The sequence below is a fragment of the Beta vulgaris genome, chromosome 7 (assembly GCF_026745355.1).
Source record: "Beta vulgaris subsp. vulgaris cultivar EL10 chromosome 7, EL10.2, whole genome shotgun sequence".
Lineage (NCBI taxonomy): Eukaryota > Viridiplantae > Streptophyta > Magnoliopsida > Caryophyllales > Amaranthaceae > Beta > Beta vulgaris.
In genome coordinates, this window is record NC_079208.1 from 797,032 (window position 1) to 821,769 (window position 24,738).

Consider the following 24,738-nt stretch of genomic DNA (forward strand, 5'->3'; position numbering starts at 1 on the left):
TGCGTATTATGGAGGGCAATTATGCAAATTAGTTCACATCTTTTCCTGCCAAAAATGAAGAGAAAGAGCCAATATATATATATTATTGTCCAACTAGGAAGAAGAACATACATAGTATCAAAGTTAAATAATTATGTATGTGTTCGTTTTAGTTTTACATGAATATAATTGACTCATAGTCTACCTATAAATGTTTTTTTAAAAAAGAAGTGTTCTATGTATAAGTATGTTTTAACATATATACTTCTTCTTATTTCTTAATAAGTGAAAGTGTGAAATATATAGAAAAAGTAGGGGAAAACAAAGGAATCTAGAGAGAAAAAGTTGGAATCACAATAAAATAAGGTAATTCAAGTAGTAAAATAAAAAGATAGTGTGTTTTTTTTTTTGCTTTTTAGTCGCATGTTTGTAATAAAATGTATTTGTTTTTTGTCATATTAAACTTGGTGTCATTTTTTTTTTTAGCCAGAAAAAAAGAAACTAGGGTGGAACCCAACAGGCCATTCTAAAGCATCCTTACGGATGATTTTGGAAAAAACAATATCAGGAATTAAACTTGGTGTCATTGATTGTAACAAATCAATATAAAGGAAATGTATTACTTATTGAAAGACGGGTAGTATATTTTTAAAACAAAACGAGTTATTAGTCCCGGGCTATGCCCCGGGTAAGAAAAAATTTCATTTATTAATATAACACTTTATGATAATAACATTAAATACAATTTCTAAATTTTTAGTCTAGTGGTTAAGACTTTAGTATATGTACTTGAGATCTTAGGATCAAATCCTATACTATGCAATTTCTAAATTTTTTTATTGTACATAAATTACATGGACTAAAACTCACTCGGGAGAGCGCCACGTGGCACATAGACCTTCTTTCGCACGCCTTTTAAAATATTACTATATAGATGTATCATCCTACATGGCATTCCCTGATCCATTTTGCCACGTGTCTTCGTTGATTGTGTTTGCCATTTCCAGCGCCTTTCTGGTCATTGAATATGATGATGTCCTACTTATGGAAATAAATCAGCAATAAAGTAGCAAATTATTCACCTACTACAAAAATCATGATTAACGTGATATATAGTGTTCGAAAAGCTCCTATAATTTCGGCACAAATTATGGAATAAAAAACGATAAAAGTGATAATCTAATCTAAGCAGTTTGTGAACAACTCGAACTTGACTCAATTAATGCTCGATCAAAATTCGATTTGAGTTGGTTTTAGCTCAAGCTCGAGTTTGGTTAAAAATCTTAACGAGCATGAGTCGAGCATGAGTACTCGATTCGTTATATAACACCTCAGAATTTCAAAGCGGAAAAGAAAGAAATAATAATAGTATTATAGGACGATGACGGAAACGTCTTTTGAACATGTTACTACTACAAGAAATGCGTTTAAGTAATTAAGTGATAAAACCAACATAAATAAATAGTATAAATAAACTAAATTAATTAGTGCGAAGGCACATTAAACGATTGAGGAAAGGAGCCTTGTTTAGGTGCAGAGACAGTATAATGGCAAGCTCTTCAACAGTCGTAGGCTTGCCATGTTTAGAAATGAGAAAATATGATTCCAAAACATGTGTTTCTTCATTTACTAGCATTTGCTGGTAAGGGAACATGACGAACTCATAGCCATAGGGGTTCAATTACTGATCTAGTCCTTGCCAGTTGCCACTCTTATGTTACTTTCCGGCCAGTAGCCGGTGTTTTTCGAATAAGCTGGCCTAGTGGCCTCCACTTATATTACTGCTTCTTCGCCTTTCCCATTACATAATCGCCATTTTCATCAGCTTCAAATTCATATCTAAGAAGTCCAAAAATTAACCAGTACTTGCTTTTGTGCTTAATGGTGCTCGTCCAACCTTGTACAAGAAATTTAAGAGCTTCGCAAAGACCTGCATACAAGCACTTAGCAGCTTCGCCAGAATACGTTGCCAATGCAAGTCCCAAGTATCATTAAGCACCAATAGAAATTCAAACAAGAACAGCAGTTGCTCAGACAATAATGCGGCTTCAGTCACAATCGAGGTAATGGTCATGGTGATGCGGGTAATGTGAACTGTGAAGCATAGAGTGTAATGTTGATGCAGATCAAAGAGGTTAATTTCTATATGGTGTTATACTTTGTCCCTTCCTATTCTCCAAGGAAAACCCATTAATGACTCTTCCACCTCTTCCTATTCACCAAAAAATATCAATCCTTGTGATCTCATTTAGCACAGGGTCTCGAATTGTACGAAATGGCCCTGCGCTAAATATCAGTGCAAACCATGAGATATCTCTTGAGCCCGCCTAGAACACGGGTTTTTTTTCACACCTTTCCGACGCGGGTAGTATGGGTTTGGTAGATTTGAAATCCTTTACGACACAGCCGCTACGATACGATGCGGCTTTATTTTGACACCATGTAACAAAGTCATCAAATCCAGCTTGCTTTCTTATACTCCATCAGCACCAGCACTTGAACTAAAGCTAAAAAAACTGCTGAGTTGTGACTTGACATCCATTGCAACAAAATTAAACCCTGGGCTTGAAAACACGATTGCTAAATCTGCACACAGGATAAGATACTAAAACTGCAAATCCAGCAACACTCAGTAGAACACCTAGCTTTGGTGGAAACAAGGCCACAGATAAGAGAAGATGTAAGAAACAGGTCCCAGACGGGATTACTGACAAGAGGAATTTACAACTACGTATCATGAAATGGCTGAGAACTGAGCCGTTTCCGTTCCTGAAATTCGGCCTGTGCAAGTAGCCTAAAGATCGCTGATACCTGAAATTTCGTCATTTCTCTGCTACATAGGTTGACAGTAGAATTCAAATCTCCCCAATAATTTTCTGCAAGGCTTTTGACTATATAAAATTAATTGGCTGCAAGCTAGCTTTTCTCAGTGACATTTTTTACTTCAAATATATATGGAAGACCCTTTATTAGTGAAAGACTAGGAAGAAAGCACACACTTTTTAAGAGAATTTAGACGGCAGAAAGAGCGCAACAAGAGGTAGAGGCAGCGCAGAGATCATATTAACCAACATCTGCACAAAAAGGCAAGATCAGCTACAGTGATTCCCCAAAAACAAACTGCAGAGTTTCCCAATTTCCCATACCTTCAGGCAAAAATCTCCAAATTGCAGCCATAATTTTTCCGAGCAAATTGAAATACATTGAACAAGTCTTCTGACGGTTCCCCTCAACAGTAATGGGGATGGCTTTGCAAATACCATATTAATCGTAAAAGAAATGCTGATGAGGCAACAGAAACAGAATGTACAATAGCAAAAAAGAAAGAATTACATCATGTACGATAGAGTAAGTTTCTTCAGCAACCCATTTTTCAACTATGCACTAATACAGGGAAACAGCATGCATCTAAAGAAAAGAAGTCCCAAGTATTAGTGAAAATTTCAGGGAATTCATTGGCTAATTTTTTCAGGGAACTCATTGGCCAACCCTTCCCTCCAGAGAAAAGAAGTCCTAATTATTAGTCAAATTTCAGTGAGCTATTTCATACATTGTCATCTAAAGCTGAAATATTAAAAAGCTCCAGGCTTGTTAGCCAACGACAGGTTTAAGCTGATGTCGTCAAGACTTTCCAAGTAATCACCCCCCTTCGCCCCGAAGCAGAGATAGTGAAATGGGAATGTTCATAAGTGGATAATAAAAGAAACCATACGAAGACTGCCATTAGAATTAACTTGAGGAAAATTTCACAAGTGGATAACAAAAGAAAGGCACAAAAGATGACATCAGAATTACAATATCAAACTACAAATAGCAACTATTACAGCAACTTTCAAGAAACAGGCAAGCATCTATTACAGCAAAACCAGCATTTGACAACAAGATACTTTGATGAGAAGAATCATGGACAAAGCCAAAAACACTAAACTACTAAAGTATTTCTTTCATTTCCATCACTACAAAGAATCACTAAAAAAACGAGTGAAATTCTATCTCCTATGACCATAGCGGATAAGATCTTGACTTATGCAACCGACCTCATCCTATTGGGATTAAGGCTTTGTCGCTGTTCTTGTATATGCAGATAGTAAGAAGCAAGATGGTCCAACTTGCAAAATGCAATTGATTACATTTTGCATTATGCTCTATAAACCAACAGCTTCATCCTTAGGCTTCGTCTCCCACTGTACCTTCGGTTAAAGGTCTCACAGCAGACCGACCTGTGTGTTTAGCATAGATTTCATGGATTTCCTCAAAAGGTAACACAAACCTTTTCAAAAATTGTGTCTCATTCAACAATAAAGAAGAATATAGTGAGTAATCCATCTTGATTAAACCTTTCTCTTTCAAAGCCAACAAGATTTTATTTCTTGGCATTATTCTCTTCTCTAAACTATAATTTAGCAAGGCACAATGAGATACCAAGTAATCACGCTCATACCCCAATTCGTTCATCAAAAACTCCAATGACCTCCTAACCCTAGCTTCAGACAACGCCAAACAATACGGATTTCGCCTAATAAGAGCTACAACATCCGATCTCATCCACCCAAAGCTCTCAAACACTCCAAATTTCGACTCAATAAGCTCCTCAGTAAAACTAGCTAGCAAAGAAAGACCATGCAAGAACATCAACGAATCACGAGGAATACCCAATTTTTCTTCAACCCTAATCAACACATCCTTAAAATATTGAGTCTTCCTCAAAAACTGCGACGGGCGTTGAACAAACCGTTTACGAATTGATTCAATGGGGATTCCATACTCCAACAATAAAGCAACATTAGGCTTCAAATTGTTACATATACTGCTAACTGTTGTCCAATTTGATTTCGTCATAATCGAAATTACATCATCATCATAACTCAAAACATCCTTCAAAACTTCAATCGCACGAACAAATTGACAACTTAGCAATGCAAATGGATTAACAGAGACAACCTCAGCGAAATCGGATTTCGAAAATCCGAATTTCAGAAAAAGCTCAAGTTTAGGTTTTAGGGTTTTGTCAACTTTAGAGAACAAAACAAGGGGTAAAGAAGACACAACAATTCGAATCTGGGAATCGTTTAATTCATTTTGTTTAAGAAATTCAACAACAGAATCAGCCTTTTTGGTGAATTTATAGGAACTCACCTTCTTTGTGTTTCTAATTTGACGGAGTCGATCGAGTTTGGTTGAAGTTGAGCGCGCATTTTGCTTGGAAAACCCTAGATTTTCGACCAAGTAATTTGCGAAAGGGGGGTTTGGTTTTTCTGAGATTGATGATGGCGTTGTGTAGAGTAGAAGCTGTTGAAGATTGGAGACGAAGTTAAGGGTTTTGACGCCATTGTTGTAGTAGCACCGAACTTTGAGCATCTCGTTAAACAGTTGTGGAGGGAAAGCCAAACAAAATTTCTAGTATTTAAATGATGGAAATTCTTAGGCTCCGTTGGTAAGGTGTAAAACATTTTCAGTGTAAAATAATTTTCATGGAAAACAATTTACAATGGAAAACACAATTCCAAAATTAGTTTTCCGTTGTTTGGTTCGATGTAAGAAAAATGATGAAATGAAAGGAAAATGAAAGAGAAAGTAAGGAGGTAGTGAGTGGAGTTAGGCCTGGCAATCAGGTCGGGTTGGGTCAGGTTCGTGTTCGGGTCACCTATAATCGGGTTGACTAACACCTGACCTGAACCCGACCTGTTTATATAATCGGGTCAAAAACAAGAACCCTAACCTGATCTGCAACTAATCGGGTCGACCCTAACCTGACCTGCTTGACCTGATTTTTTTAACGTACTTTTTGGTGGGCTAACCTGAACTGATGAGTTGTTATTTTTTCAGTTTGACCCGAACCCATTAACCCATATAATAACCTGATTTTAGGCTTTTCTACTCTCTAAAAAAATCAAACAAAAAATATTGTTGCTCTTTTAGAAGATTATTATACAAAAGATAAACAAGTATTTTAGAGAAAAAAATGGCAGAACTTGAACAAAAATACATAATATTAGTACCAGCATCTGTAGGCACAGAATTTACAGAGAAAAAAACAAAAAATAAAAAATAAAAAAACGTAAGTTAAAAAATACAGAAAATTCAATATAGATATTACTACTTCTTGATTACTTCTTGCAAAATACATAAAATCAAAATAAAGTAAAAGAGTAGTATAAAAAAATGAACACAACAACACACACAAACACTCTTACACTCATACATAGCAATTTAAACATTCTTTAAACGAAAAAAAAGGAGGAGAATTGCTATGGTCGATTGAAGCAAACGAAACAAGCGAAGCTTCTTGAAGAGCAATCGTTTGAAGTGCAGCAAGTTGTAATCCGAAGAGGAGAGAGTAGATAATAGAGATACTGAGTGCAAGAATTAGCACAGAAGAATTAGTTAGGTCATATGAACTTCTTCAATCAAGACCTGCGCCTTCTCTCTAGTTTCTACCTCTCACTTCACGCACATCACTTCACGCACATCAACGACGCTTAATTGACGGCGTTGCGGCGGTTTTCATGGCGGTCATATAAGCATAAAGGAGAGGAGGGGCTGAGAACTGAGAAGGAGAGGAGGGGCCGAGAACTGAGAAGGAGTGGAACGAAGAGGAGAGAGAGAGATTGAGAGAATGACGGCTTGTTGATGTAAGTTAGGTTAGGTTATTTTTCAAGAAATATGAGTAAGAAGATTTGGGCTGGTTAAATGAGGCCCAATTCTAACATTTAAAGTTTGACTCATTAAAAAATTCAGGTTAGGCAGGTCAATTTCAGGTTGAAAATTTCGACCTTAACCTAACCCATTTATTTTTCAGGTCGGGTTCGTGTCGACCCATTTAACTAATCGGGTTGAAATACTCAACCCAAACCCGCTATTTTCAGGTCGGGTTCGGGTTGGGTTATCAGGTTGGGTCAACTTTTGCCAGGCCTAAGTGGAGTGTACAAGAGAGATAAGGAAAATAGTTTTCCCTTCATTTTGAAAGGAAAATAGTTTTCCATCATTGGGGGAGCAATTTTACCCCAAAGGAAAATGGTTTTACACTCTTTTGCCAACCAAACAATGTAAAACTGAAAAATAGAGGAAAACAGTTTTCCGGGAAAACGTTTTACGCCCTACCAAACGGAGCCTTAGTATCTGAACTTTAACACACTCGCAACTAAGGTTTAGTAAGTTTAGCATAATTTCCGATAAGTTCGGATAAGATCTAATAGATAAGTTTAGACAATTATAGTTAAGTTCTGATAAATAAAAAAAATAAGTTGAATATAACACACCCTATGTTTATTCTTACATGCATATTTTTCTCTGAACTACCAAGGATGTCTTGGCTCTAACGGTTATGAACTTATGATTGAGGTACTGTGAACGATATGTCACAAGTTTGAATCACTCCTCCCCTTCTTTGTACTTGTACTACCTTCGTGACTCATATGGATCAAGAAAAGTATATTTCTCTAAACTGAATTCAATTTTCACTAATTCAATCCAGAAGAATAAGACCTAACATGTCACATTTCAACTTTGCCACAAGGGATGCTATAAGAGTTCTTTGTAATTTCAATTAATGTTTCTTTTAGTAGATAAGAAAAAAATTTCAATCACGAGATTCTTCTCTCGAGGGAAACACTTAACTTATCACTTTGAACAATCAAGAGGATCGAGTTGTGAATTATTACAAGTATTGGTATACATTGTAGAATTTACAAGATGTACTATATTAACTATTCAGTGTGATGATTTATTTTCTTCGTAGTAGATATGATTAATTTTCCAGTGCCCAAAATGTCGAAGAAGTAATTTGATGTCGACGATGTTTTGGATTTTCCATGGAGTGTTCCAATAGCCTTTAACAAAGTTAACCACCTGTAAGTTGTCTCATTTGATTATGATTCTTGCGATGCCTTGACTAATTGCAGCTTGGAGATCTTTGTAGAGTGCTAATGCTTACGCTAAATATGTTGGGGTTTCCCTGAGATTGAAGTGTATTTTTGTGTCGCCGTCGGACTTTACTAATGATAATACCTCCTGTCGAGGAGTTCTCTCTACACGAGCTGTCGAAGTTGAGTTTGTGGATACTGATCTACATGTACAATTAGTAAAAATTAAGGAAAAAAAAGATTAGCTTCGTCATAAAGATTGTCACGAATTAGCAATTTTTCCAAAGTTATGAAGATTAAATCCATTATAAAGATTTTCATGCATTAACAAGGAAAATTTTACTATCCGATCCTTGAAGTAATGTTAGCCCCATTATAAAGATTATCATGGGTTAACACGGGAAATTTTACTATCTGATCCTTGAAGTAATATTAGCCTCATAATTTGGTAAAGGAAATAATATTTAGAGTGGCTTGTAACTGTAAAGAAGCAGATAGGCATTTACTTGTATACTGATACTTGAATTTTTTTGCCTCTGTGTTAGGTTTTTTTTGGTTTTGCCTCTGTGTAAGCTGATTGTGTTGTTGGTGTGTTTTTTTGCTTCTTTGTACATTTTTTTTTTTGTTATTAACAACAATTTTGAATTGCCAAAAAGAAAAATTTGCCATGAGTTAACAAATATGGACATATAAAAAAGGGAAAAATTGACATAAATAATCCCATCTTTCATCAGTCTTCTTAAAATAAACCTAATTTTGAATTATTTTAGAATAATCCCAACTTTAGGGAGTATCTTCTCAAAACACTCCAAACTATTAATTTTCAATATATTATAGACCTGAAATGGATTAGTATAGGCAATAAAAAAGATAGTTTGACTTATTTTGAGGAGGTCACCTCAAAAGTTAAAATTATTATGAAATAATCCAAAGTTGAGATTATTTTGAAAAGACGAGTAAAAATTAGGATTATTCACATTAATTTTTCCTATAAAAAAGTCTCTCCCTTTGTACTTGTGTAGTTAATCCTATCTTAAAGGATTTAAAATGTCACAAGCTGATTTCATAAACTCACTCAATCTTTTATCTTATTTTCCCTTTTAATATGGAACATCCCATCAGTTTGTAGACAATCAACTTCCCGAAAATCACACGAATTATCTCCAAAAACCCTAGAAGTATCATAAAATCTCCTCAAACATCATCAACCTTCTCCCATGTCCCATCTTCGCCTAATTTCTTCTAACCATTTTCGAATCTCAAACACAAACATTTGTACATTCAATATACTACCTATTGTCTTTATTAGTTTATTCGTATTTCTTTTTGGGATGTCGGATGTCCCTATTAGTTTACTTATTTCTTTTTTTTTCTATTTTAGAAATGGGACCACTAACTTTCATCGCACATACATTAAGCTTTAACATAATTTGGGAGTTAACAACTAATGGAGAATATTCTGTGAAATCTGGCTACTTGTTAGCACAAGGGTTGCTAAATCCTAATTTTGCAAAGGTGGATTTTGATTGGATTTGGAAGCTTAGTGTCCCTCCTAAGATTAAAAACTTTTTGTGGAAAGCTTGTCATGATGGGCTTCCCACTAAGGATGACTTGAAAAGTGCAAGATTTTTCTCCCACAACAGTGTGTTCTTTGTAGTAATGCCCCAGAATCTTTGAATCATTTGTGTTTTGAGTGTCCTTTTACGTTAGACACTTTTGCCTGTCTCCATGCTAGTGGAGATTGGCCTCTGCTTCCTTCCGACTTTGATTTTTCTAATTTAGCCTCTTTTTCGTGTTTGGCTTAACGCCTGTAAGTTTGTTTCTTCATCTGATGATATTAGCAAATTCTCCTTTGTCTGGTGGTTTATTTGGTTTTTTAGAAATAGAGTTATTTTTAATTATGAAGGCATTACTCCCCGCCGAGCTAGTTTTCAAATTAATAAGTTTTTTTGTAGCTGGATTGATACAAATTGCGAAGACTTTGAGCATCCCTCCCTTTCTCTCGTTTCTAAGAACATTGCCCCTAAAGCTCCTAGGTCTGGTAGGAACCTTATTTGGTCTCCTCCTCCCCTAGTTTTTTGAAACTGAATTTTGATGGGTCTAAGGTTAGCAATGGTAATGCTTCCCTTGGTTTTGTCATTCGAAATAGTGTGGGCGATGTGCTTCTTGCTGGTGGCAAAGCTTTAGGCTCTCATGTGTCTATAATTCAGGCCGAGGCTTGGGCTCTTAGGGAAGGGGTTAAGGCTGCTCTCTCTTTGGATATCTCTCATCTCATCATTGAAGGAGATAATCTAGGAGTCATTAATTCTATGAAAAAGTCTTGGCAAATCCCGTGGGAAATTTCTAACATTGTTTCAGATGCTAGTGCTGATGTGTCTCGGTTTCTTGAGTGCAGGTTCATTCATTGTTTTCGCGAAGCTAATTGTGCAGCGGATTTTATGGCTAGGAAGGCGCACGACTATCCTTCCCTTTTGTATCGGTTTCCTCCCTATTGTATTGATTTCTCCCTTATCATCCGTAAGGATGTTTTAGGCTGGCCTCCAGATTAGGGGTCAAGTCTAAGTTTCTTTTCCGTATCAAAAAAAAATAAAAAATTAAGCTTTAACATAATATTATAATAGTTTTTCTTTCTTTCTATGTCCTACAACATTGTTTCTCCTAAAACGTTATGCAAAAGAAACGCGTAAATTAATAAAGACCGGAGGAAGTATATGTTATCTTCTTCCTTTTTTTTATATTTCACAAAATTACTATTATTATTAGACATAATAATTATATATTCTATTTTGCTATAAACTTGTATTTCACATCCATATTAATTATCCAATTTTTTTTACAAATGGAAAAAGAAAAAGTACACAAGAATAGGGATTTCTCCTACTTTTTCATCAAGTCAAAAGCTTATAATATTGGTCAAAAGATGAAGCATGAAGGAGCCTTATTATGACTCAATGAGCCCTATTCGTTGATCTTTGACAGTTGTTGCTTATTTCATTCAATTTTACTTGAGTAGGCTGACTTGGTATAACTGCAACTTGAAGTAGTCTTCCTTTTGTCGTCCAAATCCAACCATAATTTGGTCCACATAAGACATTACGACTTTGCGGTGGTACCAACTGACCAACATGCAATAGTAATACACATGACATCCATAACATTTTATACCATTCAAAAAAATTTGTTACGTATTCTATTTTATGACTAGCTTCATTTTTAGCTTTTTCTAAGTCCATGCCAAAAAATTTGCATTTTTCTAAGTTCAAAATTAAGTGCCAAAGACTAGTTAGATAAAAGGATATTTTATCAATTACTACGTACTTCACCTTCTTACGCGCCCTATCTTCTTGTCGCCCATGGTGGCCTTTTGTCCCCCGTGGTGGCCGTATATGAAGGCGCATTGTCTTTCTTGTTGCCTTTGGTGGCCGGACGATATGAAGACGCATTGTCTTTCTTGTTGCCCTTGGTGGCCGGACGATATGAAGGCGCATTGTCTTTCTTGTTGCCCTTGGTGACCGGACAATATGAAGGCGCATTGTCTTTCTTGTGGCCCTTGGTGGCCGGACGATATGAAGGCGCATTGTCTTTCTTGTTGCCCTTAGTGGCCGTATATGAAGGCGCATTGCCTTCGAACAATTCACGTTTACTACTAATACCTCGCGTTTTCTTTTTCCCAGAAATGAACGTAATAATATACATTTTGATCTCTGAAGTATTTCAATAATTCTTCCTCCGAAAAAAATCCTTCGGTAGCGATTGTAATTATGAAATGCTCGAAAAGGTAGTAATATACAACTTCCTTTTTATAAATATAGAAGCTATAAATCACAAAGTGATACATTGAATAGGTTGTAATTGACAAATACTCCCAGAAAAATCACAGTTCTCACAAGATGCAGAATATTTTAGAGGGGCTTACACTCAATATCTACAAAACCACCATCCTCTGAGGCTATCCATGAGGTAAGACAGTGGACATAGAGGGAAAGAGAGGGGAACACCATATCTTTACTGTATAATCAATCATGTATGACTCAAAAAAAAAGAGGAAAAAAGAAGGAACATGAGGGTGAGGGGTGAAGAAAAATGAAAATATGTGCAAGATATCAACAATTAGAACCCTTCAACACTAGACCTTCGATATACGGCCGATGATGATGATGATTTGCGGGCCTCTTGCAGTTCAAGTTCGTCCAATGAAACAAGTGAAGAGCAAGCTCGAGGAGGAAGTGATAAGGGCAAAGTGAGCGGCCTTGTTGGGGAGATGGGAGAGGCATAGGCCTGAGATGGTGACGGGTGAGAGTAACTTTGTCGAGGTGGAAGACTGGGTGATCGAAACATCTGCTTTCCGGCAACAGTTCCGGGCTCTTGGAGAGGAAACCGGCATGAATGTTTTATGTCTTGTATGGTTTTGAGGTTCTCTACAATGATTCTCATGGTGGGTCTTTCTGAAGGGTCCTTCTGAAGACATTTTTGTGCTATATCAGCAACTGTTCTTGCTGCTTTTATGGGGAATCGCCCTTTTAACTGTGGGTCCATTATTAGGGAGAGCCTACATTCATCGGCTAGGAATGGCCAGCTCCATTTGACCAAGTTCCTCTCCTCCTTCGATCGACGACTATCCATGTTCTTCCGGCCAGTCAGAACTTCAAGGAGAACGATCCCGAAGCTGTAGACATTGCTTTTTGGGGTGAGTATCCCTTTCTCCATAGTCTCCACAGAAAGATTTCCTAGTGCCTGAAAAGGAGGTAGTAAAATTCATTATACTTGTAGATAACTATTAACAAGAAAGAAGCATATGGCAAATGCTAATATATCAAAGGAGGGTCCAATCAAACTTAGGCTCAGTGGCATGGTTGCTCAAGGAACGCATTGAAGTCGTGGCATATAACTAAGTTCATCATCCTATTTATCCATCAACATCACGCAAGAGAAGAATCAGGTAGCGTTCTTTTGAGGGCTAATCAAGTCCAATCAGGGCAAATCAGGTTCAATTGGTGTAAGCATGTACTGAGATCATGGCTGATGAGATCCAATAAGGTCTGACAAGTTATATTCACAGATGTTATGGTGCAAAGAACCAATAGAGATTCCCTATTCCATATGGTGTCTCATCTAGTACCCCAAATTATTCTCATTGTGTGCCACCTCATTCACTTGCCTATTCAAGGCAGTTCGTTTTAAATTGACGAGGTGGCAAATGTAGAGAGAGTGGGACACAATATGAGACATAAAATTAATATATGGGACACCTGATCTCAACTCGTAGAGAACACATCCTTAGTGAAAAAATGAAGCATCACTTTGTGTCTTTGTCCCATTACTTTTGGGATTCTTTCATCTTCTAAATCTATCAAATAAATAGCTGTGTAGCTTTGAAAATAATCAAAGACAAGAATTAAAAATCACCCCTAATGTGATGATCATCAGTAACTTATAACATTAACTTGCAAAGTTGCAATTACTCACGAGGAACAATATTATGGAACACCCAAAATAGAGACCCAAGAATTATGGTATGGACAGTTAGTGTTGCAAGATATTAAACGTAATTTTAGGAGGAACAGATGCATCAGAGCCTTATTTCCTAAAATCAAAACATCAAGAGAACAAGGCCTCATCTCCACAGGACAGACAAAAAAATAGTCGATTGAGCAAGAAAGTAAACTACGATAGATAGCTGCAAGTCTGCAGCAGGGTGTACTGATATCTTCTCAAATCAACTCATGGTCAGAAAGGTTTATAAAGAATTCCAGCAGAAACAGCAAGTGAAACTCAATCGTCATCATTAATACTGACAAAAATATGTAGATCAGCATCAAGTTTACAACCTCTCAAACATAGAGCATTAACAGGGTCACTCACCGGAGAGGCATTGGAGAGGTCTGCTTCTGGAAGAAGACCAATACAACCATATCCTGAAAGCTTTGCACTAAAATCCTTGTCAATCTGTATATTGACTGTAGAAAATTCATTGTACATTGCCTGCAGATATTTTAATGATAAGTTTCATCAGCTATGCTATAATGCAAACTTCTAAAACAAACAAAAATAACATTAGATCAACATAAATCGTCAACAGTGACTTATACCCCCAAGATGGTACTAAACTTGATTGCTATACAGCAAACAATCTTGTCATGGATTATTTTATTTTGCAAGTTTCAGAGTATAAATTCAAAGGCTAAATGTGCTTTTGAGAATATAGAAATACTCCTATGGACGCAAGATATTCCGTTAATCTAAACATTGCCAGAAAGAAATATATAGGTCACAACTCGGAAGTACCTGGAAAGGACCTTGTTCATGTAAGAAGGTAAGTCCTTGAGCAGCACATAACGCTACTTTTACTCTTGTATTCCAATCAATCGGAGGGCCAGCTGATCTACCATATAAAAGCTGATCCAAGCTTCCATGGTGTAGCCTTTCATAGACCAAGATCCTCTGGTCAGAGCCTTCACGCGCGTGATAACCAAGCAACTTACATAGGTTGGGATGTTGAAGAGATGCAAGTGTGTTCACCTCATTCATAAATTCCCTTAAACCCTTTGAGACCCAAAAATTAGCGTGTTAGTAACTTAGTATCACCAATCCTAAAATAGAACTTGTTGTGTAAAATTTTCTACACGAGCGTAAGGATTATACATAATAATAGAACAACAAAGATTTCAAATCACCTGAGCTGAAGGGTAAAATCTGGTAACAGTGGCCTCAATCTTTCTAGCACTAGAAGAAACATCACAAAAAGAAGCCTTAAAATTAATTGAAGAGAGACTCTCGGATGTACAAGTTTCTGATGAGATATTGTGGCAGGCAGATGAAATTTCTTCGTAGGAGAAGTTCCGGAGTGATCCTGATGGAGGAAGTGGCAATGGACCAGAAGCATTTAGAGGGCCACTGGAACTCCCTGCTTTAAAGCTGCCTGTAGATTTAAAGGAGCCAAAACCATGAGGTGAAGGAAGTGGAAGAGGCTGAGGACTAGGTGACCTTTGTTCTTGCGGTAATTGTACATGGGATTTCAACTCCTCTCTCTCTTCATATTCGATTGATGACGACTCTCTGTCGGGCCCATGAAGGCTAGATGGTGCAGAAAGTGCACGCATCCTATTATATGTCAACTTATTTGTAGGTTGAACAGGCTGTCCTCTGGTGCGGAAACTCGGAGGAGCTGATTGTAATGCATGACTGCCAATTTGAGGTTCAGGAAGGGTTGTAGGAGTACTTTCCTGAGGCAGTACACGCTTAATATGTACACTCTTCTCAGTCTTCTTCTTTTTACCTTTTAAGACTGTGAAACAACCCATCTTATTCACAATCCTTCAAGCATATAATTCAATCTCAAAGCCTGCTGGATGAGTAAAATCATAAAGTAAGCATCGCTAAAACAACCATTGGGACTCAAGGTCAAACACTTAAACTCACCAAACCAAAACAAGGAAATATGTTACAGGCATTGATCTACGAGAACCACATATAGCACTAGTCTAGGACAAGCATTAAACAGTAGATACGATCCAAGCATGAAAGCTACAAAACTCCAAGCCAAGGAGACTAAAACGTAGGGCGTTACCTCAGGATAGAGGTCCAGATTCAAGCAATATCACCTATATCCTATAAGACAACACTTGAGAACCAGGTAAAGATTCGTTCGCTGCTAATCAAACATACAACTGGAGGAACTAGATCAACGGAGTTCACGACAGCCATTGAACCAGATAAATTTCGTATGTAGGTTCGAACTTTCACTTAACTACACCAGATGGTTTCATTGCTTCTTAGCAATACCATCATGCTGTCCCTCTCTCCTCTAATGTAAAAGAGGATAGACAAACAAAAAGGTAAATAGTAGGAAGTAAAATCTAATCCTTTTATCTTCACTCAATACTAAAACAGACCAAAAGCCCATAAATTCTGAAAAGTATCACAAGCAAACAAAATACTCCACTAAAAAGCATGCAATTCCAAATAAGAATTAGTCAGTGCTATTATCTATTCAACTAAAACTCCCCCAAAAAATCCGCCAAGTTAAAGTTAAAAGAAGCTAAATCACCTGCAAATTAGCCACTATTACCATCAACAACTTATTCAAAAAAAAAAAAAAGAACCCAGATCCAATTTACCCACAAAATCATCAAGTGTATAAAATTGAAGAACAAGAACACAAATTTGAATTTTCAACAAAACAAACCTCCCCAAATAAACTAAAAAAATACAAAAACCTCAAAAAAGCATTAAAAGTTTAAAACCCAATATAAAGGAGTAACTAATCAATGAAATAAATCAAACTAAACAGCTCAATTTCTCTGAAAAACATGAACTTTCTAATAAAAACAATCCATCTTAGTTGAACAATTAATTCACCAAAATAAAGCAGCAGAATTTAAGCAGAAAAACAAAAAAAATTACTGAAAGTATGAGAAAGAGAAAAAAACAAAGAAGTAGGAAGTGAAAAAGTACCTGATTAATGAGAAAGTTATGATCTTGGGTAGTACCCAGAAAAAAAAAATGGCGATGAAGAAAATCAAAACCTAACAAGTCAAATGAAAGCTGAAGAAGAAATGAGGAAAGGTCATAAGAGATTATTCAAAATGACAGAAGAAAAAGAAAGAAAGAAAGAAAAAAAAGAAGGGAAGAATTAGTAACAATTGAAGAAGTTTCGAAGTGGGGAAAGAGAGAGAAAGAGAGAAAGGAAATCAGGCTTCTCTCCATTTTCAGTATTTTTAATTAGCAGGAAACACGTGGCTTTGGACTGAAAACTGAAAAGAAAGACCAGATTTTTTTATTATCTTTGTTTTTACTTTTTTACAATTTTCAATAAGTTGGTTGGGTGATGCATAGAAATGTAAATTTTAAAAAGTTGGGTTATGTCACTTCAAAAAAAAAAAAAAAAAAAAAAAAAAAGAAAAAAAAGAGAAGAGTTGGGTTGTGTTCAACTTAGACTGCATTCTCCTCAATTTAAACAAATTAAGTTTCGAGTCCAATAAGTTCAGATAAATTGCAATAAAGGTCCAATCAGGATAATAAGTTTCAATCAGGTCTAACAAGGTGCAATAAGTTTCAATCAGGTCTAATAAGGTCTAATAAGTTCCAATCAGGTCTAATCAGGTCCAAATAATCAATGTTCAATAAACATTTGTATTATTGTCCATTATTTTATTATTCATAATTTCATATCACTATTAGCTGATTATGTTATTATTAGAATTTTAATTAAAGTACCACAATGGTTATATAGTATTATACTTGTATTGGTGTCTATTATTTTATTAAATATTTGTATTATTGTCTATTATTTTATTATTCATATTACTATTAGCTGATTATGTTATTATTAGAATTTTTTATTAAAGTACCACAATGTATAGTAGTATACTTGTATTATTGTCTATTATTTGATTATTTATATTACTATTAGCTGATTATATTATTATTAAATAATATTATAATCATGGTCAAATAAATAAGGTTAACAATAATAATCATTATAATTACAATAATTTGCAATTCGTCTTTAAATAACTAGAGATAACATGTTTTCGTTACCAATAACAATGAAAGATATAAATGTTATCAATTGATTGCTTCATTGTCATCACCGGAGTATCTTTCTTCATCGGAGTATCTTTCTTCATCGGAGTATCTTTCTTCAGCTTCTACATCACCCTCTTCAATCACGTTATATTTGGCTACGGTGATATACGAGATTTTTTTTTCTTTTTATTTTCTCCCTCCTTTATGATAATGCATAATATGTAATTGGGTACAAGTAACAAGTGAGAGATGAAAGTAGAGTGAGAGATTAGGATGAGTTAATGCATTCTAGTACCTTCAAGTAAATGAAAGTGGAGTGAGAATTTTTCACATGTGCCAATTTTAACTTGTTAGCAATAAATGCTAATCAACTTTTGATATTCTACTAGTGCTTTATAAAATCAAAACAAGACTATTAGATATATTATAAATAGTAATTTTTTTTTGTTAAATTAATTATCATAAGAGACAATTAATAATAATTTTTTTTTTGTTAAAGGACGAATATTAATAATTATTACGTCATAATAAATTTTGAGGGATAGTATTCACGTTAGGGGATTTATGTTATTAATTGTCAATTTCTTTGTCTAATAAGTTTCAATCAGGTCCAATAAGGTCTAATAAGTTTCAATAAGGTCCAATAAGGTCTAATAAGTTTCAATCAGGACTAATAAGGTCTAATAAGTTTCAATCAGGTCAATAAGTTCCAATCAGGTCCAATAAGTTTCAATCAGGTCCAATAAGCTGAATCAAGTCCAATCAGATTTAATAAGTTCTAATAAGTTCAGTTCAGGTTCATCAATAAGTTATGTACAGATAAGTTCAGGGCCAATAAGTTGAAGACAACGCACCTATTTTGATTTAATCCGAAATTAATGAATTCGAATAGGTTTAGATAAGTTGAGGTAATTTATAATAACTTTTAACATATTATTGTCTTTAATGAATTTTGATAAGTTGAATAGAAGACACTTTTATAAGTGAAAAAAAGAAGTCAAGCTGATGCAAGTCAAGATGATGCCACAATCTCATAATAGAGAATATCTAGAATTTGTATATTGGAATTGAATTGAACTGCATACACATTTAGTGAGGTTCCATCATACACCTTTTTTTTTTTTAGGGAAAAAGAGAACCATATTATTATGTGGTAATATTATCGAGGAAAAAAAGATTTGTCTAGTATCTTAGTATCGAATTGATACATGGTTTTTCTTGCTCAAATTAAGAGATACTCCCTCCGTCCCAAAATATAGTTCCCATTTCTATTTTGGGTATCCTAAAATATAGTTCCCATTTCCATATTTAGTTCCACATTTTTCCGTAATTTGCCTAGAAAAATCGTGTCCCATCATTTATTTGCTTCTTGAATTTTGTTTTTTCCTTTGTTTATTCAACCACAATGTTACAATTAATGCTCTTTGACCAATTATCTTCATTCTCTCTCCTAAAATCATCTTTTTCCATACAACATTTATTTAAATAAACAAAAAATATTTTCAATCCCAACTTGCATAAATTACCGTGAAAAAAGGGAAATGGGAATTATATTTTGGGACGGAGGGAGTATAATAAAGATAAATAAAGGGTATTATGCACACGTAGTGTGCAACCTCAACTTTATATCTCTATTATATAAGGGAATGGGGAGTAATGGTGTCCTTTTTTGAAATGCCTATTTTACCCCCCTTCCCTTTCTAAATTACAAAATGAATGTCAATACTAAAATGGGGGTTCTAACAAAGCCATCGGAAATTAAATTTCAACATCACTCAAAAATCACTTATATCAGGGAACTTTACAAATCACCCATATAATTGAGAAAATCACAAAAAATCACGAAAATCACGAAAATGATCGGGAAATTTTACAAAAACAAAATATTTAACTTATAAACTAAAACTAATATACTAGGACGTCAATACATACAAAAACATTCAAAAATTCACTTACAATTCATTGTTCTCAAAAATCATCACTTCTATTATCTCTATTATAAGGGGGGGAGTTATAGTGTCCCCGAATGAAGAGACTATTTTACCCCTTTTCCTTTCTAAATTATAAATTTACTTACAAACCAAAGGGAGATTCAAATAAAAATACTGGAAATAAAATTATAACAATCACTCACAAGTCAACTAAAATCATATAATTGCATAATTTACATTATACAAATCACTCAAATGAGTAAACTTTACAAAAACCAAAAAATTAACTTACAACCAATACACTACAACGTCAATACATACTCACAAAAATTTGATTTGAAATCCAAGTGTCCACTTTCTTCACAATATATGAAGTAGTGTACTTAATTCAAAAATCAAATAAAAAATTATAATATTAGAAATCATAGATAAATTCAATAAAATCTCTATTTTGTTCATAGAATTTAACTTTGAAAAGTAAAAAAAAAAAAAAAAAAAAAAGACTGGTGAGAGACTTAAGTGACAGAGACTAAACCAATTAAATTTTGTAACTAAAAACAATTATACTTTGTATGTCAAATGTTCAAATTTAGACTTTTACACACGTCGAAAAAAAACGAGTTTCTATCTTGAAAAAAATTCAAGCACGCATCGCGTGCAAAAAATGCTAGTATAAAATATAATACAAGAAATTTCCAATATGGTAAAATTTTATTTTATAATACAACGTCAAAAAGTCAAATATTACAAAGATGTGTTATATAAATGCGAATAATAATACCTTAAGCGACGTCACCTTGTTGAAGAAGCTGGTTGTCCCTGCTGTGCTAGAGAGGATGAGACGCAATCACATTTATTCTATAGTTGCCCGATATCGCTAAAATTGTGGGAAGAGTTGGGTTGTTATATGTTATTACAAGGGGTGGAAGATGAAGGCATGTGTGATTCCCTTGTCAGATGGAGTGAGATGGATGCTAAGGTGGTTCAAAAGAGTTGTTATATCCTTTGGAATGTGTGGAGTGAAAGAAATAAGAAGGTCTTTGAGAATACGAGCCATCCGGTCCCTGTTGTGTGCGAGAGAATCATGAGACAAGTTGATGACTTTAATTGCTATGCGATGAGGATTTATGGTGGAATCCGACCCATTACGACTCAGAGCCCCGCCCGATGGCTTGCTCCCCCTGCTGGCGCTATTAAACTGAATACAGATGCAAGCTTGGCTGATGAAGGCTGGGTGGGCCTTGGTGTGATAGCCCGTGATTTGGAGGGTAAGGTATGCTTTGCTGCAACTAGACGTGTGCGTGCCTACTGGCCTCCCGAGGTAGCTGAATGTAAGTCCATTTACATGGCAACCCGATTGGCCAAAGCTCATGGGTATGGTGATGTGATTTTCGAGTCTGATTCTCTTGCTGCTACCAAAAGATTAACTAAAGCAGCAATTTTCTTCTCAGATTTGGATGCAATACTTGGGGATATTCTTTCTATGTGTAATGGCTTTTCTTCTGTTTCTTTTTCTCATGTTAGGAGGGATGAGAATTGTGTTGCCCATAACCTCGCTAGAGTAGTGCCTTTTGGTGTTGAGCAATGTTGGGAGCGTCATTGTCCTAGTGCTGTAACACCTTATGTACTTATGGACACCTTGTCCCTTTGATTAATGCACTTCTCTTTCCCCTAAAAAAAAAAAAAAAAGTATAAATATGCATTGATTTCCAAACAAAGTACAAATGTGCATTAGATAGAAAGATGAATGGATCGGACTTGCGAAAATAAATGTCCATTAATATCTTGATTCTTCAAGCTTCTAGGTCAATAATAGGATCATAGGATGATACTTGAGTTGATCTCTGTTGGACTATTCATCTAAATAGAGAAATACTGACCCTGCAACATGAGAGTATCAAGTTTGAGACAAATGGAACAACAAAGTAAAATTTATGGGAATAAATGCATCAAATGCTCTACATATCTCATCAGACTTTGATGAGTTCTAATGATCCTGTTTTATATCGCATACTTGGTACATGGTAGTCCGTAGTCGTCCCTGGCCTCCTGGGTGATGTACCAACATCTTAAAGATGGGCATATAATTGTAGCCATATAGGGGGAAGGCATCTTTTCTCCTTTTTGTTTTGTTTTGTATTTTATGGTGTATAGAGTATAGACCATAGAGCTATATAGTCGAGACTCGGGAGGTGATTTGGGCATGTATGATTCAATTTTAAGAATCATATGGTTGATTGGTTGGAACCCTATATATAGGAATATGATCACATGAAAATCACTCCTTATGGTAAAAGCCGCAAAATAAAATAAGCAAAAAGTTTTTGAGCAAAATGATAAAATGAGCAAAAATATAAAACGAGCAAAAAAAAAACGTAAAATGAATAGAAGTTTGTAAAATGAGCAAAAACTTCGTAAAATGAGCGAAAGTTTTCTAAAATGAGCAAAAACTTCGTAAAATGAGCGAAAATTTTCTAACAAAAGTTTCTTAAAATGAGCAAAATCATAAAATAAGCAAAAAACATAAAATGAGCAAAAAAAATTTAAGTGAGCAAAATGTCGGTTTTCTATTTTCATCTTAATATTAGTTTTTTGTGGATCCTACCCCATCTCTCTCTTTCTGTCTCTATATATATTATATGTATGTATGTATGGTTCAATTGTAGGTTTCGGTCTCAACATATTTAAAGAGTGAGTTGGATCAGATTTTTGAAGTTACTATACTCGATTCCAATCGTGTCTTAAGATATGTGATCGGCCAAAACTAGATGGGAATTGTATTAAGGTTTTTGTACATCTTTTTAGATTGATATTTTTTATTGATATGTTGGCAAAAAATTAAAGTTATAACTAAAATTAAAATTTAATTCTCATTCATTATGTTTTTCTATCTATCTCTAATTGGACTAACTTGAAGTAATGATACTGAGGGGAAAAGAACCCTAGCCTTCTTATCTCCCCTCTTTCCTCTTATTCCTCCTCAAAAACACTAATCATTTGTTTCTAGTTTGGGCTACCATCATCCTTTCGATGGTGTTAAGTCCCCAATTATTGTTTTTCCTTTTCATTTTTATTATTAATAATCTTCCAGTCTCTCTCTTTTTGAGAGTTTTCTACCCAATTTTTGAGTTATTTTTTTCGTTTCATGTGAGTTTGGAGTTTGGTTTTATCATCTTCCAACGTGGAAGTTTAAAAAAAATGCCATGGGAGATTGTTCTATTGGTTGAAGTTAAAGACTATCAGCATCAAGATATTGAAAATTCATATGTGGTCATCAAGATGGTTAAATCAAGAATTTTCTTCCCCAAACTATGTCAGAATGATAGAATTTCCCATCAATAATTGTGTGATTAAGCAGATATAAAGGGGTTGCGCTTTGTTGCTCGATCTAGTTCATTGTAGTTTCTTCGAAGACGAATTTGATTTGATCATGTCTGATTATATCTTAATTTTCTTTAATACTTATTGTAGATGTCGTTTGGTCTTCAATTAATGACATCTCTCTTTGAAAAAATCTAATTGGACCAACTTGGTCAGTGTTTATGGTGAAATATGAGGTTTCTCATATACATATATCTATTAAAAACATGTTAAACGTAACTGGAAAGTTTCTCGGATCCTTTACTAATAGGAGCTAAAATTCCGGAAAATAGAAATGCTAAAATAGGCATAACACTTGATATTATGACCGCCATATATCAATTGATACTGAATCTGATATTCGACATATACCAATGACCAAAATCTAAAGTATCAATTCCGAAATTGATTCCAATTGGTAGCCAGTTAAAAAATTGAGAGCCAACATCGATGATGACTTAGATTGGTTTCAGTTTCAAATTTGATAGGCTTTCATCGCTTTAGAGTTTGGATATTCCCTTTTTTTTAAAAAAATTATCTCGTTCGTTCTGAAACAAGTGAAACACTTCGCTATTTAATGTGAGAATTTTTCGAGAGAAATATTTCACTTATTTTAGAACGGAGGAAGTAGTAAGATAACTTTGTTGTCTCTTAAATTGTAGTGATGTCACTTGTCACTTGCATCATGTCATTAAGGTAATAAATTGTGTGATCTATGTTATAGCCGCACTCGCTAAGCCTAGCAAAAAATGAAAAGCAGGATTTTGCAAGAAGAGACGTCACATTCTCTTGTTAATTTCAAAAAGTTTGGAAGCAGTTTTCTTGTTAATTGGGGGTGGTAGCCAGTTTATTAATTAAGGGCCTTAGCCCTTTTGTAACAAGCATCTGACGGGCCGTGCTCTTGAAGTAGCCAGGCAACACATTGTGCAATATATATGGTCACTAATGTCACTATGTCACAAGTCATGGTTGCTTTCGCCTTTCGCATGTGATGCTACTAAAGTCCAAAGCCATGCACATAGATATAGCACAAGCTAACTTGAGAAATGCGTAACCGATAAGCAGTAACTGGTCATTTGACAAGACTCTTATCTTAAATCCTAATTAAAGTTTTTGGGGTTCGAATCTTGCCAAGTGTGGTGCTTGGAGGGTAGGGAGCCGCTTATCTTCTCCCCTACTCTCAAGCATCTAATCAGCAAATGTTAGACTAAGACACTGTGAGAGTCGAGGTCTGGATACTACATGATCCTTCTCCTTACCATTTAATTTTTTTACGAAAGCGATGCTAGTCATTTGTTGATTCTTGTTTATGAGAAGAGAGAAGTTATAGGATTGGCTAGAGAATATGAAGGTTTAATTTGTTTTAAGGATTATTCTGTGATTTTCGATCGTTGGTGGTTTCTTGTTATATGTTGAGTGTTCAGGTGTTATAGTCTTTTAAATCGTGCCTACTCCCTTTTTCGGTGATTAGTCTTATTATCATGTAGTCGCAAACCGTTATTATATATAAATTCTCCATCAAAGTCCTCTTCTAAGGGGAACATATGTTTTCGAAATTTTATGCGGACAACCATTATCTTTTATGATATCTTAATCTCTATTTCAAGAAATTATGAAAGTTGAATTCTGCACAAGGTTCTTCTCCTCACCATAATTTTTTTTAGTCTCTTTATTTATCTATCTCTCTCACACACACTTTTATAAGAACTTATAACGGTGAACAAGTGTCTCAAAGATGATATTCTAGGCGTATCGTAGTTTTCCAAAAGCAATATTCCCACCTTACACTTGAGCAAGGGTTGCATGGAATCTACTATATCAAAATACAAAGAAGAACAACAATGTTCACACCTTACTATGAACACTGTCAAATGAAAACAAATGTATTATATTGTGATAAAAGAAATGATTCAAGAAACTCTCAATCTTGTTGTGCTTTTTATATATGGAATATTTCTCTTAATACATTCATAATGAAAGAAGTCTCATACATATATAGAGTGTCTGAAATATATTTAATTAGAAACAAGCAGTTACATGGACGCAATAACGAAAACTGCACGAAACAACAAACTTCG

At 34.9% G+C, this 24,738-nt stretch overlaps 3 protein-coding genes across 8 annotated transcripts; 1 reads left to right on the forward strand and 2 right to left on the reverse strand.

The window, feature by feature from the left end:
- Positions 1-1,331: 1,331 nt before the first annotated feature.
- Positions 1,332-6,648, reverse strand: LOC125499420 (transcription termination factor MTERF4, chloroplastic-like). 4 transcript variants are annotated; one of them, XM_057396253.1, is made up of 3 exons: positions 3,126-6,648; positions 2,979-3,053; positions 1,332-2,855 (listed from the first exon to the last, which is right to left on the reverse strand). In XM_057396253.1, the coding sequence occupies exon 1, from the start codon at positions 5,335-5,337 to the stop codon at positions 4,147-4,149; it is 1,191 nt and encodes a 396-aa protein (XP_057252236.1). In that variant the 5' UTR covers positions 5,338-6,648; the 3' UTR covers positions 1,332-2,855; positions 2,979-3,053; positions 3,126-4,146. The 4 variants fall into 4 exon arrangements, with proteins under 4 accessions (XP_057252236.1, XP_057252234.1, XP_057252235.1 ...); XM_057396251.1 differs by having other exon boundaries at positions 1,332-2,863; XM_057396252.1 differs by having other exon boundaries at positions 1,332-2,870.
- Positions 6,649-11,618: 4,970 nt separating this feature from the next.
- LOC104898172 (probable serine/threonine-protein kinase PBL11) lies at positions 11,619-16,690 on the reverse strand. Of its 3 annotated transcripts, none has more exons than XM_010685211.4 (5): positions 16,296-16,690; positions 14,516-15,183; positions 14,127-14,384; positions 13,704-13,823; positions 11,619-12,575 (listed from the first exon to the last, which is right to left on the reverse strand). In XM_010685211.4, exons 2-5 carry the CDS (start codon positions 15,140-15,142, stop codon positions 11,952-11,954), a joined length of 1,629 nt encoding a protein of 542 aa, XP_010683513.2. In that variant the 5' UTR covers positions 15,143-15,183; positions 16,296-16,690; the 3' UTR covers positions 11,619-11,951. The 3 variants fall into 3 exon arrangements, with proteins under 3 accessions (XP_010683513.2, XP_010683512.2, XP_048504057.1); XM_010685210.4 differs by having other exon boundaries at positions 14,516-15,186; XM_048648100.2 differs by lacking the exon at positions 16,296-16,690 and adding an exon at positions 15,409-16,091.
- A 3,547-nt stretch (positions 16,691-20,237) lies between these two features.
- On the forward strand, positions 20,238-21,373 carry LOC125491783 (uncharacterized). Its single transcript, XM_057396265.1, has 2 exons — positions 20,238-20,924; positions 21,329-21,373. The coding sequence occupies exons 1-2, from the start codon at positions 20,238-20,240 to the stop codon at positions 21,371-21,373; spliced, it is 732 nt and encodes a 243-aa protein (XP_057252248.1).
- The last annotated feature ends 3,365 nt before the right edge of the window (positions 21,374-24,738 follow it).